General features: G+C 34.4%; 1 protein-coding gene across 1 annotated transcript; it reads right to left on the bottom strand.

Annotated features, from left to right (window-relative positions):
- Nucleotides 1-246: 246 nt before the first annotated feature.
- GCK72_015347 (uncharacterized protein) lies at nt 247-13,660 on the bottom strand (the record flags this gene model as incomplete). Its single annotated transcript, XM_053730800.1, has 10 exons — nt 247-402; nt 5,188-5,511; nt 5,616-5,703; nt 8,511-8,759; nt 9,954-10,075; nt 12,066-12,123; nt 12,302-12,423; nt 13,114-13,233; nt 13,282-13,409; nt 13,456-13,660. 10 exons carry the CDS (start codon nt 13,658-13,660, stop codon nt 247-249), a joined length of 1,572 nt encoding a protein of 523 aa, XP_053585572.1.
- Between the last annotated feature and the right edge of the window lie 1,322 nt (nt 13,661-14,982).

Here is a 14,982-nt window from a genome sequence, read left to right as displayed (position 1 = left end):
AAACCAAATTTACAGTACTTTCCTTTAAATTCATTGCTGAGTTTTATATTTTGGCCGACGTGACCTATTAGTATATTAAAAACTTTCTTGATCAATTATTCACTTTAAATTAATTTATAATAAAAGCGTTATTTATTTTTTGAATCTTTGGTTATCTAATACATAAGCTCATACAGTCAAAGAGAATTTAATGTAAATATAAAAAAACACAAGCAAAAAAATTCAGAAATAAAAAAGTAAAGCTTTCTAAGTCCGTTTTCCAAAAATGCGTTTATGTTTCGGCGGCAAGTGATTCTCCAAATGAACTCCTTTCGTTTCCGGAATGAAAACACAGAAAATGATGAGATCGACGAGCTGGAATCCGACAAGAACTGCATATGGTATCCATTCGGCAATGTCACTCTAAAATTCCATCTTTACTAATAATATTCAACAGATTCCATCTGTCCGTTTATGTGTTGCAAGCCATAACTCCCTCTGTAGTGAACCGATTTCTATGAAACCTAGACAGATTGATTGGAAATTTCCCTTAGATGATGCCCGAGCTGTTCTTTTTTCGAAAAAGTTGATTTTGACGTCTTCTGGAGACGATGACCATTTACACGGTTAAGACGCACTCTCTGACTCGTTCGATCACCCATGTTCACCCGAAAAAAGTTGACCATCTCCGATTTGTCCGTCCTTTTGATCAAAGACACTATCAAGTGTTCTCAGCAAATTGGGGTACTTTTTGGCCGGGTCCGTCACCTAGGTACATAGAAAAATCAAAAAATCGATATTTTTCGAAAATTTTTCCTGAAGTAGTTAGCTATGAAATCTCAACGGGAAGTTAATGTAGACACTATTTTAAGTATTTTTTGTGTTCAGAAGAAAATTCCAGCTCAACACCTTCATAGTGAAATTTTTGAAAATTCATGAATTTTTCGGGTTTTTTTCATGAAATCGTTTTTATCTCGGCAGTGACACGAGAAGACAGCGTTTTTTATTCAAAATTCGGAATCTACATGAAATTTGGTATCGGAAACATGTTGTCCCTACTCGTAACTCTAGACCCTAAGAACGGTTTTTTGGGGAAGTATGAGAAAAACTGCCATTTCAATTTTCGAGGTCTTCCTGTAAATCATTTTTGACGTTTCAAAACGATGGTTTTTTAAATTTTTTTATTTCGTCAGGTCATTTTTTTTCATTCCCAACACGATTTTCGATCATACCACAAAAAAATATTCGAAAAAATTGAGTTTTTCGAATTTTTGAAATTTTTTTCTGAATTGAATGATTTGAACTGAAATATTAAGGATAGCATTATAAAGTTAAGAGAATATAATTGGAACATGATTTGCGTTCATGAAACAGTTAATTTCCATCATCGGCTCATCTGTAACTTACAATTTCAGGATGAAATTCGGCGAAATGTTCAACTTGAAAGTTGAGGAAAAGGTACTTTATGCTTGCATTGCTATTTGACAGAGGAATGTGTTGAATATGACAGGATATGAGAGAAAATTACAAAAACTGATTGATATAGCACGATTTTCAAACAAATGATTGAGAAAATGAGGCTCATAGTGTTCAGTTGTCTGACCTTTTTGTCGAAGTCAGAAAAGTTTTTTTTTGTCTTTTTTTTTTGAAAATCTTGTTATATTAGTCAATTTTTGTAGTTTTCTTACGTTTTCTGTCATATTCAACACATTCCTCTGTCAAATAGCGATGCAAGTATAAAGTACTTTTTCCTCAACTTCCAAGTTGAACATTTCGCCGAATTTCATCCTGAAATTGTAAGTTACAGATGAGCCGATGATGGAAATTAACTGTTTCATGAACGCAAATCATGTTCCAATTATATTCTCTTAACTTTATAATGCTATCCTTAATATTTCAGTTCAAATCATTCAATTCAGAAAAAAATTTCAAAAATTCGAAAAACTCAATTTTTTCGAATATTTTTTTGTGGTATGATCGAAAATCGTGTTGGGAATGAAAAAAAATGACCTGACGAAATAAAAAAATTTAAAAAACCATCGTTTTGAAACGTCAAAAATGATTTACAGGAAGACCTCGAAAATTGAAATGGCAGTTTTTCTCATACTTCCCCAAAAAACCGTTCTTAGGGTCTAGAGTTACGAGTAGGGACAACATGTTTCCGATACCAAATTTCATGTAGATTCCGAATTTTGAATAAAAAACGCTGTCTTCTCGTGTCACTGCCGAGATAAAAACGATTTCATGAAAAAAACCCGAAAAATTCATGAATTTTCAAAAATTTCACTATGAAGGTGTTGAGCTGGAATTTTCTTCTGAACACAAAAAATACTTAAAATAGTGTCTACATTAACTTCCCGTTGAGATTTCATAGCTAACTACTTCAGGAAAAATTTTCGAAAAATATCGATTTTTTGATTTTTCTATGTACCTAGGTGACGGACCCGGCCAAAAAGTACCCCAATTTGCTGAGAACACTTGATAGTGTCTTTGATCAAAAGGACGGACAAATCGGAGATGGTCAACTTTTTTCGGGTGAACATGGTCTGTTGATCGATGCTCGATCGACTCTGAGAGTGCGTCTTAAAAGCGTTGAGAAAAGGTGTGTCCCGACAGGGTGGTAGAAAGCTCAAGACTACTGACTCGGTGTTTCTTATCTGCGTTCTCGAAAGGGCCCCGGCCGCGCGTATTTGTTGTCTCACGCATGGGGTGGTGAGTTCGTTCCCGCCAGGTCGGAAATGTTTTTTGGTTTTTTGTTTTGATAAGAACATAGACAGTCAGTATATTAAAGGAGGTGAGAACGCAAAAAAAAATTATGATCGAAATTGTGATTGAGAAGCACCCACATTTATGACAGTCCCGAGTGGGCGGCTGCGTTCTCGGCCGTGTAGCTCAGCCGGTTGCGGTTTTGTACCCATGTGCGTCCGGTCATGTGTTCGGGTCCCACAGAGCAATCACTTACCGAATTTTGAGCCAACATTTTTTTTTTGAGTTCTCACCTCCTTTAAAGTTGTAAATAACGCCGTTACAGTCGAGATTTCGTAGATCAAAAAGGTTACGTGGGTATTACCCATCCGCAGGTGGCTGACCACTCGCTCAAAGTTCGGCCCGGGGACGCGGAGTGGGTCTCGACACGTAATTTCGATTTACGGCGGCTCTTGACCGTACTTTCGCCATAAAAAAGTGTTATACTACGGTAGTCGCGTCGAGACCCACTCCGCGTCCCCGGGCCGAACTTTGAGCGAGTGGTCAGCCACCGGCGGATGGGTAATATAATCGGGGAAAAAAACTACGGTTTGGAAACTGCGCAGCAAATTTGCGTTCGTCTGTGCACACTTTCCCCAATTTTCGTTCCCCGATTAAAAGGCTCTCTCCAATTTTCGTAGAGTTCCTAACTTTCAAAATGTTTAAAAATTACAATCCGGCAAACGCCGAGTCAAAAACTGATTTATCCATAAGACTTTCGTCCCCATCTTCTTGGGGAAGGGAGGCAGCATCGCCGCCGATCAATCAAAACATAAAAAGACTACATTTTCTGTTAAAATTTTTTTGTCAAAAGGAAAATGTGTTTTGAAGTTTTTGAAAACACGTTTTTTGCGTATATCACTATTTATACCGCACCCTGCACATAAAGTGCATTTCTTTGAAGATCTTTAAGAATTTTGCCAACTTTTGTGGTGCACTTTCAGGTACAAATGAGGATTGGAATCAAAATAGACTGAATAAAAGATGGGTACCTCTACCTTTGAACATAGAAGTATGTAAAATAGTTTTGAAGTATTCTAGAGAAAAGAGGCGGCATCGCCGCCGAAGAGGTATAAAATCAGAACGCAGAACTTTTCGGATCAAACCAGACAGAAGATTTCCGTGTATATGGAAAACATCTTGAAAGGTTTTGGGGAGGGAGGCGACATCGCCGCCAATCAGTCAAAAACTCAAAAAAAATAATTTAAGCGCATTTTTTATACTGACATTCCATATTCCACATAAAAAAGTCATTGGGAAAATTTGTTAAAATATTATCCGAAATACAGAAGTGTTTTAATTGTTCTTTACCGGAAAGGGCTTCTTAGCTAACGAAAACTACCTTACAAGTGAATAAGTTATACGATCTAAAAGTAGAGGAGAATTCTGAGGCCTCGATAGTAGTAATTCGGCATGATCACTCGCCTTTTGGAAAGGGAAGAAAGAAGAGTTATCAAGTTCACATTCTTCTGTGAGATTGTTTTGAAATGATGAAAACATAGGAAGAAAGTTCAAATTGGTAAATTCAAAAACAGCTCATTCTAAATTCCATATTCTATCAGGATAGAAAAAGTCATTGAGAAAGTTTGTAGAATTTGAGTCTGAAAAGGAAAGATTTTACAATTGTGCTTTATCGGAACGAACTGCTCGGCTAAGAAGCGCCGCAGGCGCTGTAAAACTGAGAAGGGTGGTGTAGGGAAGGAGGTTTAGTCGCCGTTAGGCGACGTAAACCGACTGGTATTATACAGTTTCAGAGGAAATAACTGTGAGAGAACTATTGAGAGTGATTTGTTTTTCTGTTTGAATTAATACTAAAACAGTAAAAAAATTTATACACCTTTTTTCTAGATACAACTGCAATTTCGTACCTGCAGCATTCATCGATTCTGAATTATTGCGATTTCGAATTTTATTAAGTATACATTTTCCGTTCAAGCATAGCGCATCTCGGCCCCGATTCATAAAATTCACATTTTTTTCACAAAACTTTTGAAATTTTCATAAAAAGGTGGCATTGGACTTTTTATCGAAAAATGAAAACATTTTTTGTAACAAATAAAGTTTTTCCATTTTTTTTACTAAAACCTACAAGAATGCCGGCGAGTGATATTACTCCAGCTCCCAAACTGGATTATGTTTACTGTTTCAGGGAATATTAATGATTTTTTATTTATTTAGTTGTATTAGTGCATGGAATCGACATTTTCTTAACATACATTATACGTGACCGCAAAAAAACAGAAACTCTGATTATTAAGACAAAACTATATTTACTACTGCACTTCATCGAAACTGAGGAAAAAATCTCGCGGGGGATTTCGATGGCGCGCACTTGTTTAGGATGTGTTGCGTTAGTACCTGTCAAGAATTTTTTCCCTGTTTCAAGTAAATTTTTATATAAAAAGATTTCTACTACCTACAGTTAAATCCAAATTTTGTATTTTTCTTAATAAAACCACTTACCAAATAAAACAACTGCGGAGAAAACATTGATCCAATTCTGCTCATCGTGGATACAGCTGATACTGCAACATTTCTGACAGCCGTCGGATATAACTCATTGACCATCAAATACTTTGCAATGAACAACTGCGAACACATTGCAATGGCTACAGTAGTCCCGATTGCCAGAATACTTCCACCGTGTCCTGTATACATGTACACAGCCATCACTCCCAAACTGGCCAATGTTAAGAGCATCGATAGAATATTGATTAGTTTCCGTCCGAACCAGTGTAGTTTGTAGTCTGCTATGCTAACAATGATATTGACCACCCAGCGAGATGCCTGAAGTGAGAAGTTTTCCGTTTCATACAGTACAAATAGTTGCTCTTTAACCGATTTTCGTACTTTTTACAGAAATAGAATAGCCTTTCTAAACTCGAACTTACCCCAATAGCCGCACTGTTCCAATAGAGAGATCCTGATAGTTTCTCCATGTTGTACATTAGAGCGTAGACAATGAATGTGGTGCAGATACTGAAATTATGTTGATTGTTGCAAAGAAATTAGAATACTAGGTCAACATTGTTATTACAAATTTGCCCCACCGCAAACGAGAGAGTATCGGAGAGAGAAGCAGAGTGAACGAAACAGATTTTCACCGTTTAACACTTATTTTCATTAATTTTTTGTAAATTTTCATGACAAAGAAGAGATAATAAGTCAAAATCGGTGAAAATCTGTCTCTGCGTAAAATGGTATTCCACTCAACTTACTACTTTTTGATGAGATTAAACATTCTAAATAAAAACAAAGTAACGTTTCACAAACTTTTTATTTTGATTGAAAGTTAAAACGAAACAGTGAACTCTTTTTCTGAGTTGTAATGAAAATCGGACTTTTCAGTTTCCAAAATTATGAATGATTTTCTAAAATGATTATATGTAAAAAAGATTTCTATTGAAACATAAAAACGGCTCACTAGGGAAGGTCACCGAGTCAGGGTAGAGATATGGGTCGTGACCTATATCATTGGAAAGCTGAGAAAACGCTGATTCCGAATATATATTCAGTTTTTGCCCTCGAGGCCTGGTATTCGAGAAAAACGAGGTCAAAGTTTGGACCCTCTGACAGGTCATTACCTTTCCGACGCGTGTAAAATATCGGCAGCGTGGTGTAAGCGGTAGTGAGGCAGCACAGGCAAACCGCTGATGATGAAACGCGGGTCAAATGCGAGCGAAGGACGAAATTAGGACCAAACGTGGCCCTAATTTCATCCCACGCGGCTAAAAGCAGTTTTGAGGATGAAACGCGGGTGAGATGCGGGCGTCCTCATTTTTGGGGGGATCTCAGAAGCGCCGCGGATGAAACGAGGATCAAATGTGGATGAGTTGGCACTCATTCATTTTCTATTTTTATTTCATTTATTTCAATTTTCTCGTTTTAGTGTGTAAGATTTTTCGCTTTTTCATTGAAAATAAGTTCATTTCACTCAACTAAATTCAATAGAGGGCTTCCAATTGGACTAAATAGCGGAAATTCTTTTTTCAAAGAGCAAAGAGGTTAGTTTTGTTTCGAAAATTGGAAAAAATTGAACTATTTTCTTTTCAGAAGATTATTCGATGATTGGATTCCGGTTTGTGAACGCAGCATTTCAATAAATGTAAGTTCTCTTGCGTAACACGGAAACTCCGAAATTTTGAATCAACGTTTTGGTTATAATGGAAAAAGACACACAGAAAAGTTAAATGAAATATTCCGAATTTTTTGAAAGTTTTTTGGAAATTTCAATCAAAATTCCAAATCTTTGTATTTTTTGTGTTCATACTTCTATTTTGAGCAAAAGAGACGTTTCAAAATTCCAAATTCTTTGCTCTACGAAGTAAACGTAACCATCTTTTGTCTTTTAAATTCTTTTCAATAATCTTGGCAATTGTACTAAAAAATGTCACTTTATGAGTATCACCAAGAATAATACAAAACTATAAACTCATTTTTCAGATGATCGTCAACATCTGTATCGTGCCCCGGAAGCAACCAAAGAAGCAACAACAAAATCAAAACTGTCGAATCTTCGAATTTGCCTCAAATTTACTAAATTTTTCTATGTTTTTTCTTATGTGTGAATAAAATAAATATTGATGTACATTTATACAATTGTTTGTTGCTTGATAACTATTTACAATTAGAAAGAACCAGAAAATTCTGATCCGGGGAACCCCTGCTCAAATTTTCCGCTGACGACCGCCGAGGATGAAAATTGGTCCAAATTAGGACCAAATTTGATGTCTTTTTTGGTATCGTTTTGACACCGAGTGTTCATCCGCGTTTGGACCAAATTTCATCCGGAGCGGTTTGCCTGTGAGTGCGGCATGGAGAAGGGTGTGGGATCGGTCCCTGGCCACGCCAAACTTTTTTTTTCTTTTTTTTGTAATGAACTTTTATGATTCTCTGACCAAGTCTGTCTCATTTTTTCAAGATTTGGATAATGTTTTATTGATTTTCATGCGAAAATAACTACTTTTTAAAAAATTTGTTTTTTCAAAAATTTGTCCATCATTTGATGGTCGAACAGTGGTGAAGTACTCGGAAAATTTTTCTCGTCTTTTCTGTTTCAAATAGTCCAAAGTTTGACCTCGTTTTTCTCGAATACTAGGCCTCGAGGGCAAAAACTGGATATATATTCGGAATCAGCGTTTTCCCAGCTTTCCAATGATATAGGTCACGACCCATATCTCCACCCTGACTCGGTGACCTTCCCTAGTCAGTTTTTTTCACAATAAATTTCCCGTTTCAAAATTTTTGACAAGTTTTCATTTCCCTCACTAAACCAATTCGTGAGAAGCTTTCTCCAGAATTGCACGAATGAACTGTCTCAAATAACATCAAAATTGCAATTATTCAGTAATCATTGTATTTTTGAACAAAAATTACTATTTCATTCAGATATGAAAACATTATTGATTTTGTAATTTTCTGATGAGTCAACTATTAAGGTTTGGAATTTCAATTCTATAAATATCTTTTCTGAAACCGTAACCAAAATCAATTTTTGAAAATTCAAACGAATTACATTTTTCGTGATGACAACTTTCGTGATGACAACTTTTTATATAGCATATTTGAAACAGAAAAATTATTTAAAATCTCAGTGTTAAATTTTTTGTCACTTTCACTTTTCAGCTAGAGTAATCAAATATGATTTCGAATATTAAAAGCATGTTACGGAACTGTAAACCATCTAAATTATTTTTACTGTTTCTAGTTGATTTTTTACTTTACAGATTGTTAATTAATTCGATGACATTATTAACAGTTCGAAATTCTTCTAGAAAAAAACTCACATTCCCACGATGAAAGTAAGCGTCTGCGCCATCATTTTCCATGTACAGAACAGATGAATAAACGTGTATTTCTTCTGTTTCTTGTTACTCTTCGCATGTTTCTCTGCTTCAATTCTCAGCACTTCATCTAGATCTTTCTCGAATTCTTCTGAATACAAACGATCGATTTTTCGAATTTTGACAAGAAGTCTTCTTGCTTCATCCATTTTTCCTTTTTGGACTAGCCATCTTGGGGATTCCTCGAGGAGCCTGGAAAAAAAAGGGGAAAACTGGAAAATTGAAATGTTTACAATATAGAACCACCATGTATTGGTTTCTAACTTTTTTAAACAAAAAAGATTGAAACGGTATTATTTTTTAAATGTAGAGATCCTTGACTTGCTAGAAAAAATCAGTCCATTTAAAGTTTTTCAAACTAGAGGTACAAAAAAATAAGTAGAGATTGATATTATGGTCCGAAACTGTAGAAACATTGAAACTGTAAAAGATATAAAATTTTTGAACGTTTCTGAACTATGCGGGTATCTTTGTCATAATAATACTAGAAATGATTTATAGGGATTTTTAAGCTAAACTGAGCAATTTTGGTGCTAAGATGTTTACAAAGTTCTGCGCATTAAATTCATGTGATAAGTAGGAGCCAGTTTAAGTTTTCTGTAGTATCATCCAGAATACCGTCTCTTAAACCGTAAAAACACCCTTGAAATTGAACGTTTTCTCTGAAAACTATCATAATTGACAGTAATTCTAAAATGAAACACTATAAATCATACAGCTAAACAAAAACAAAGATTCATGATGAAAAAATGCGTATCCAGCAAAAAAAATCAGAACCAAAATGCTGATTTGACAGCCTTTATTAACACGGTACGTTTCTTATAACCATATCGGGGAATCATAGACTTCTGAATTGCTTTACAACATATTGAAACAGAAAAAAATATTCCGACTGCCTCGAATATAACGACAGTCTGACCATTATCTAACTGATGCAATTTTTGCGGAGTTTTCCATGACTTCTAGGAGAGATACATGTTTTTCACAGAATTGATTTATTCTGGTTGCAACAATTGAGACATAGTTATTAAGTTCGCCGAGGAAACTATACATCCACGCTCTACCGAAACCAAAGGAAATTGTGTGCGAAATTAAGAGACTCAAAAAAAAGATACATTTTTAAAGGGCATTTCGGTGGAACTCAGTTGTATGAACTGTGCGGCTAATTTGATAGTTATGTATATTATTTCGAAAATTTACGAAAAATTTGTTCTGCAAGAATTTTGTCAACATTTTCAAAACAATTGACAAAAGTTTTATTAATTTTTGAAACAGAATTTTTTTTTTTTTTTGAATTGAACCAGGCTAGTTCATTAGTTTTCCATTTTTCAGTAAAACTGTTTCACAAAAGCAGCAGAAAGGACGCAATCAAAAAATGAAACTCACATTAATGCGAAGAATGAAAGTACAGAGGCAGCTGAAATAACGACTGAAAGTGTTCTCCAGTCGTATGCTAGCCATGCAACATATGGGAAGAGAATTAGATTGGGAGACCAGGTAATTGAGTTCTGCAACATTATAAGAGACACTTTCTCTGGTGATCAACCTTAGGCCAACTGCCCATAGAACACATCGGCCAAACGCTATTAGCCTATTCGGTTTTTTGATATTATGGATCCCTATAATGATGTTATGAAAAAACCGTATAGCTTTTTAGGCTCCGCCCCTTTTGACATATAGAAAAAAATCGTGGGAGTGAAAAAATTAATTTTTTCCCTTCAACTGATATTTGAAAAAAAAGTTTAGAAAAGAGTTTTAAGCGTATTTCGAACATTTTTTGTGTTGACAACTTTTGAAAAATCTTTTGGCGTCGATTAAAAAAAGTGATTTTTTTAAAAAATTTTTAGTTTTTCGCATACCCCCAACAATTTTTCTACAGGATGTAAAAAGATTTTTATTGCAGTTTGATTGCCTTCAGACCGTCCAACTTTGTGCCAATTTTTATCCCAAAATTCCGGCACCTTTTTTTTCTATAAGCAAAAATGTGTGTTTTTTCACGATATTTTCACGTACCCCCCTCCATGGTGAAAAAAGTGAAAGTCTCAAAATTTTAAGAAACTTTGTATATGAGTTTATCTAACAGTAATTGAAAGGTTCACCAAGTATGAAAACATATAATGCTTTTCTTCTGAAGTTATGAGACCTCAAAAACTCAATATCACTATTTTCAGATGGTGTTGTAAAAATCAGATATTTTACAGAATTTCATCAGTTTATTACTTTTAATATTGTTTGATTTTCAATTTTCATAAGTTTTCATTACTTTTCTGGGAAAGAAAGTTATCACTCACGTTTGTCTCTGCTCGGTGATTCAAGCTTATCAATGCGCAGATACAATCAACTTGCTGCGGAGCTGCATGGAATTGATTTCTTTAAGAATGTCTACGTACACTTATAGCAAAGCTTATAAATAAAAAGTACTAATGATAAAGATTCAAGTAGAGTAAAAGGAAGAGCAAAAACTACGTTGGAAAAGAAGGAAACATTTTTACGTTGTAACAATTTTTAACAGTAATCACCGATGTGAAACTAATGAATTGTTTACCTATATCATTGCTACGTAATGTTTTATAGTAATACCATTTTAAAATAATGTGTAATCTTAATTTTGAACCATTTCGCTGCCGAGAAAAATGTATCGTAGATAGGATACAGAAATATCAAAGAGTTCAAGTATCACCGAGAAGAGAAAAACGTGACTGATAACTTTCTTTCTCAGAAAAGTAATGAAAACTTATGAAAATTAAAAATTAATTAATATTAAAAGTAATAAACTGATGAAATTCTGTAAAATATCTGATTTTTACAACACCATCTGAAAATTGTGATATGGGGTTTTTGAGGTCTCATAACTTCAGAAGAAAAGCATTATATGTTTTCATACTTGGTGAACCTTTCAATTACTATTAGGTAAACTCATATACAAAGTTTCTTGAATTTTTGAGACTTTCACTTTTTTCACCATGGAGGGGGGGTACGTGAAAATATCGTGAAAAAACACACATTTTTGCTTATAGAAAAAAAAGGTGCCGGAATTTCGGGATAAAAATTGGCACAAAGTTGGACGGTCTGAAGGCAATCAAACTGCAATAAAAATCTTTTTACATCCTGTAGAAAAATTGTTGGGGGTATGCGAAAAACTAAAAATTTTTAAAAAAAATCACTTTTTTTAATCGACGCCAAAAGATTTTTCAAAAGTTGTCAACACAAAAAATGTTCAAAAATACGTTTAAAACTCTTTTCTGAACTTTTTTTTCAAATATCAGTTGAAGGGAAAAAATTAATTTTTTCACTCCCACGATTTTTTTCTATATGTCAAAAGGGGCGGAGCCTAAAAAGCTATACGGTTTTTTCATAACATCATTATAGGGATCCATAATATCAAAAAACCGAATGGGCTAATAGCGTTTGGCTGGTGTGTTCTATTGGTAGTTTGAGAAATACTGACATTGTCTCATAAATAAGGAATAACTTGCACAAAAAATTAAGAAGGCTTACCTGAATCCACATTCTGTGGTTTCTTGGAATATTCTCGACCATGTATACCATTTGAACGCTGGAAATTATTTGGTTTTAAGCAATTTGATAAATCTCAAATTTCATTTCAAAAAATTTACGAAACAGAAAAAAATTTTCTTGCTGTTTCAAAATTTTCAGTTCTTCTTGCTCCCTGTCACAATATATCGCGCTACACAAATTCCTGAGGTATTCATTTTTTCTCTATATAAACTCACACAGTAATTCCTCCAGCGAAAATTCCAGCAATTGTGCGCCAGAGAGCGAAATAGAATAGATCTGGGGAGTATGATGAGATAAGGTTGAAGACGGCATTTCCAATACAGGAGATTATTAGGGCCTGAAAAAATTGACTATTTTAAGAATGATTTCTGATATTATTTTCTGGGATTAATCGTTTATGTAGATACCTAGCATCTACTCAAACCTATAGCAATTGTCTGGGAAAATTTTTACAGACCATATTTTTCTGTTACTTAAAAATTATATTATTCATGTTCATTTGGTTGTATTATTCTTGTTTTTCTAAAAATTTGAACTCAGTATAATCTCAGTGAGTGGAAAAAAGAGATCAGATCAACTATTTAGGTGAGATGACTAGCCTAATCAGTTCACAATCATAGCTACGAAAGAAAATTATTTGACATGTTATTCGCAATAACTATTCTCATACGTGAGTAGATATTTAAAAAAAATTCCCCTTGTCACAAAATATAATTTCCAAGACAATTAGTGCTTTTCATAGTAAGTTTTTACAAATTCTAGTCACTATGCCTTCTTGTTGTCCGAGTCTCTTAAAAATAATTATAACTACCACATATTCTCAAATTAAGCATAATTTTAATTAGTTTTCTAACAATTCATATATAAAATTTCACTGTTTCAACAAAATATTTCAAAAAGAAGAACGTTTTCCAAATAATCAAGATGCATTTAACCAATTAAACAAAACTAATTAACTAAACTAATTTCTGTTTCACAAACTATTATATTTCAGATAAATTTGTTTGCTTCATTCAATAACTCCAACCTTTCTCCTCCCGAAATTATCAGAAACTTGTCCAAAAATCGCAGCTCCAATCAACACTCCAAATGTCTGTACCGTAATTGTATTCTTCACTTTTTTGGCGTCATCACAGATGTAATTGAACTAAAAATAGAATTTTCATCAAAACAAGATTGATAAGTTTCCGGTTACCTCCACTTGTACCGATTCAAACTGGTATTCCAAAACAGGAGTGCATCCGGATCGATTCTGCAGGGAATAGTACTCATGGCACCCGTTGACAATAGTGTGGTCACAACCGACTACAGTAGGATTGGCACCTGGAAAATAATTAGATATGCAGGTTTTCCCCCAGGATAAAGATACCTGCAAACACCATCATGGTGACACTTGCTAATGCAGTAAATGCTGTAATTTCAGCCATGAACAGCACTAATAGACAGTACCAACGAAGTTCCACAAGGTCATCCAGACTTTTGAATTTTGATGATGATGTCATCACTTCTAACGTCTTCTGATCCTCAACGTCTTCTATGAAGTTGTCATCTTCTGCTTCGGAAGATGTCGACATTTTTTGGAAGAACTGAAAAAAGAAAGGTTGAAAGGAAAACTGAGACATTATTAGAAGTTTAATGAAATTGTAGGAGAACAATTACCGCTGCAGTGTGAAAATGTAATTGAATGCAATTTCTAAAACAGGAAAAAAAGTTAGAAATAAATTAGTGTTCTTAAAGTGTCTTTAACTGGCGAATTAACAAAACTTTCAAGTTGTAGAAAATTACAATTTTTTGCACACAAATTTTTGAACACAATTTTTTGAAGCAGAAATATTTTTCTCAGTATAATTAAGCTTACTGTTTCGAAAATTATATATTCCAGTTTCCATAGTGTTTTCAAAATTATAATTCAGAAAGGTTGGAATCCTCGATTTTAGTGCGTATCGTAGATGTATTCATATAAGAAATTTGGAGATCTTGCTCCTTCATCGGACCATAGGGTTGATGTTTTCGCACGAAAGGTTGTAAGAAAGAGTTTGTCAAAAATCGGTGACACCAGGGTGGAATCGAACCACCGTCTACAGATTAAGCCTCCGCAGCACTACCACTGTGCTACCGGTGCCGGTGTTTTCAAAATTGCAATGCTTTCTCTTGCAACAAAACGCAGTAAATGAGATAAATGAAAACACAAAATGAACAATACCTGGTGGAAATCGTTCTTGAACCGTATAGTTTTCAAAAGAACAAGTAAAGTATACGAAGCAAATGAAGCGTGAAACGGGACGGATATTGAAACTGCCGTCCAAAATACTTGTATTCTACTTATAACAGTATATTAAATATGAATTATTTTTAGTTAAGTGTCAGAGTAGGTAATAATAACGAAACATTTTGACACAGATTTTTCAAAATTTCTGTTTCAAAACATTCACAAAATATTAAGAAGGACAATAATGGCCAATGCCAATTTCTTGACATGCAAATGCTTTTTTTGGCTGAAACTTTCTGGATAGGTTAAAAATGATCTGAAAAGACGTTCCTGAGATTTTTGAAATCCCCCCGATACTTTCAGCCGAGTTATGAGCTCTCAAAGTTTTGCTCTGATTTAACACAGGAAGTGCCATTTTCTCGCTCGGAAAGAGTTTGAGAGCTTACTCCGCTGAAAGTGTCGGGCGGATTTCAAAAATTTCAGGAATGTCTTTTCAGATCATTCTTAACTTGTTCTGAAAGTTTCAGCCAAAAAAGCATTTGCATGTTCTTGGGGTTCTCTTGTGAGTAGTTTGAAAGAGAACACTTCGAACTTTCCTTGTAAGATTTCCATGAATAACGAATTTGGGAATTAGACACGTTAATAATTTTGATGTGACTAATTTCAACCACTCACTGTGAGAATTAA

The sequence above is a fragment of the Caenorhabditis remanei genome, chromosome IV, assembly GCF_010183535.1.
Source record: "Caenorhabditis remanei strain PX506 chromosome IV, whole genome shotgun sequence".
In the NCBI taxonomy this organism is placed as follows: Eukaryota; Metazoa; Nematoda; class Chromadorea; order Rhabditida; family Rhabditidae; genus Caenorhabditis; species Caenorhabditis remanei.
This window is presented reverse-complemented; position numbering and strand designations above follow the sequence as displayed.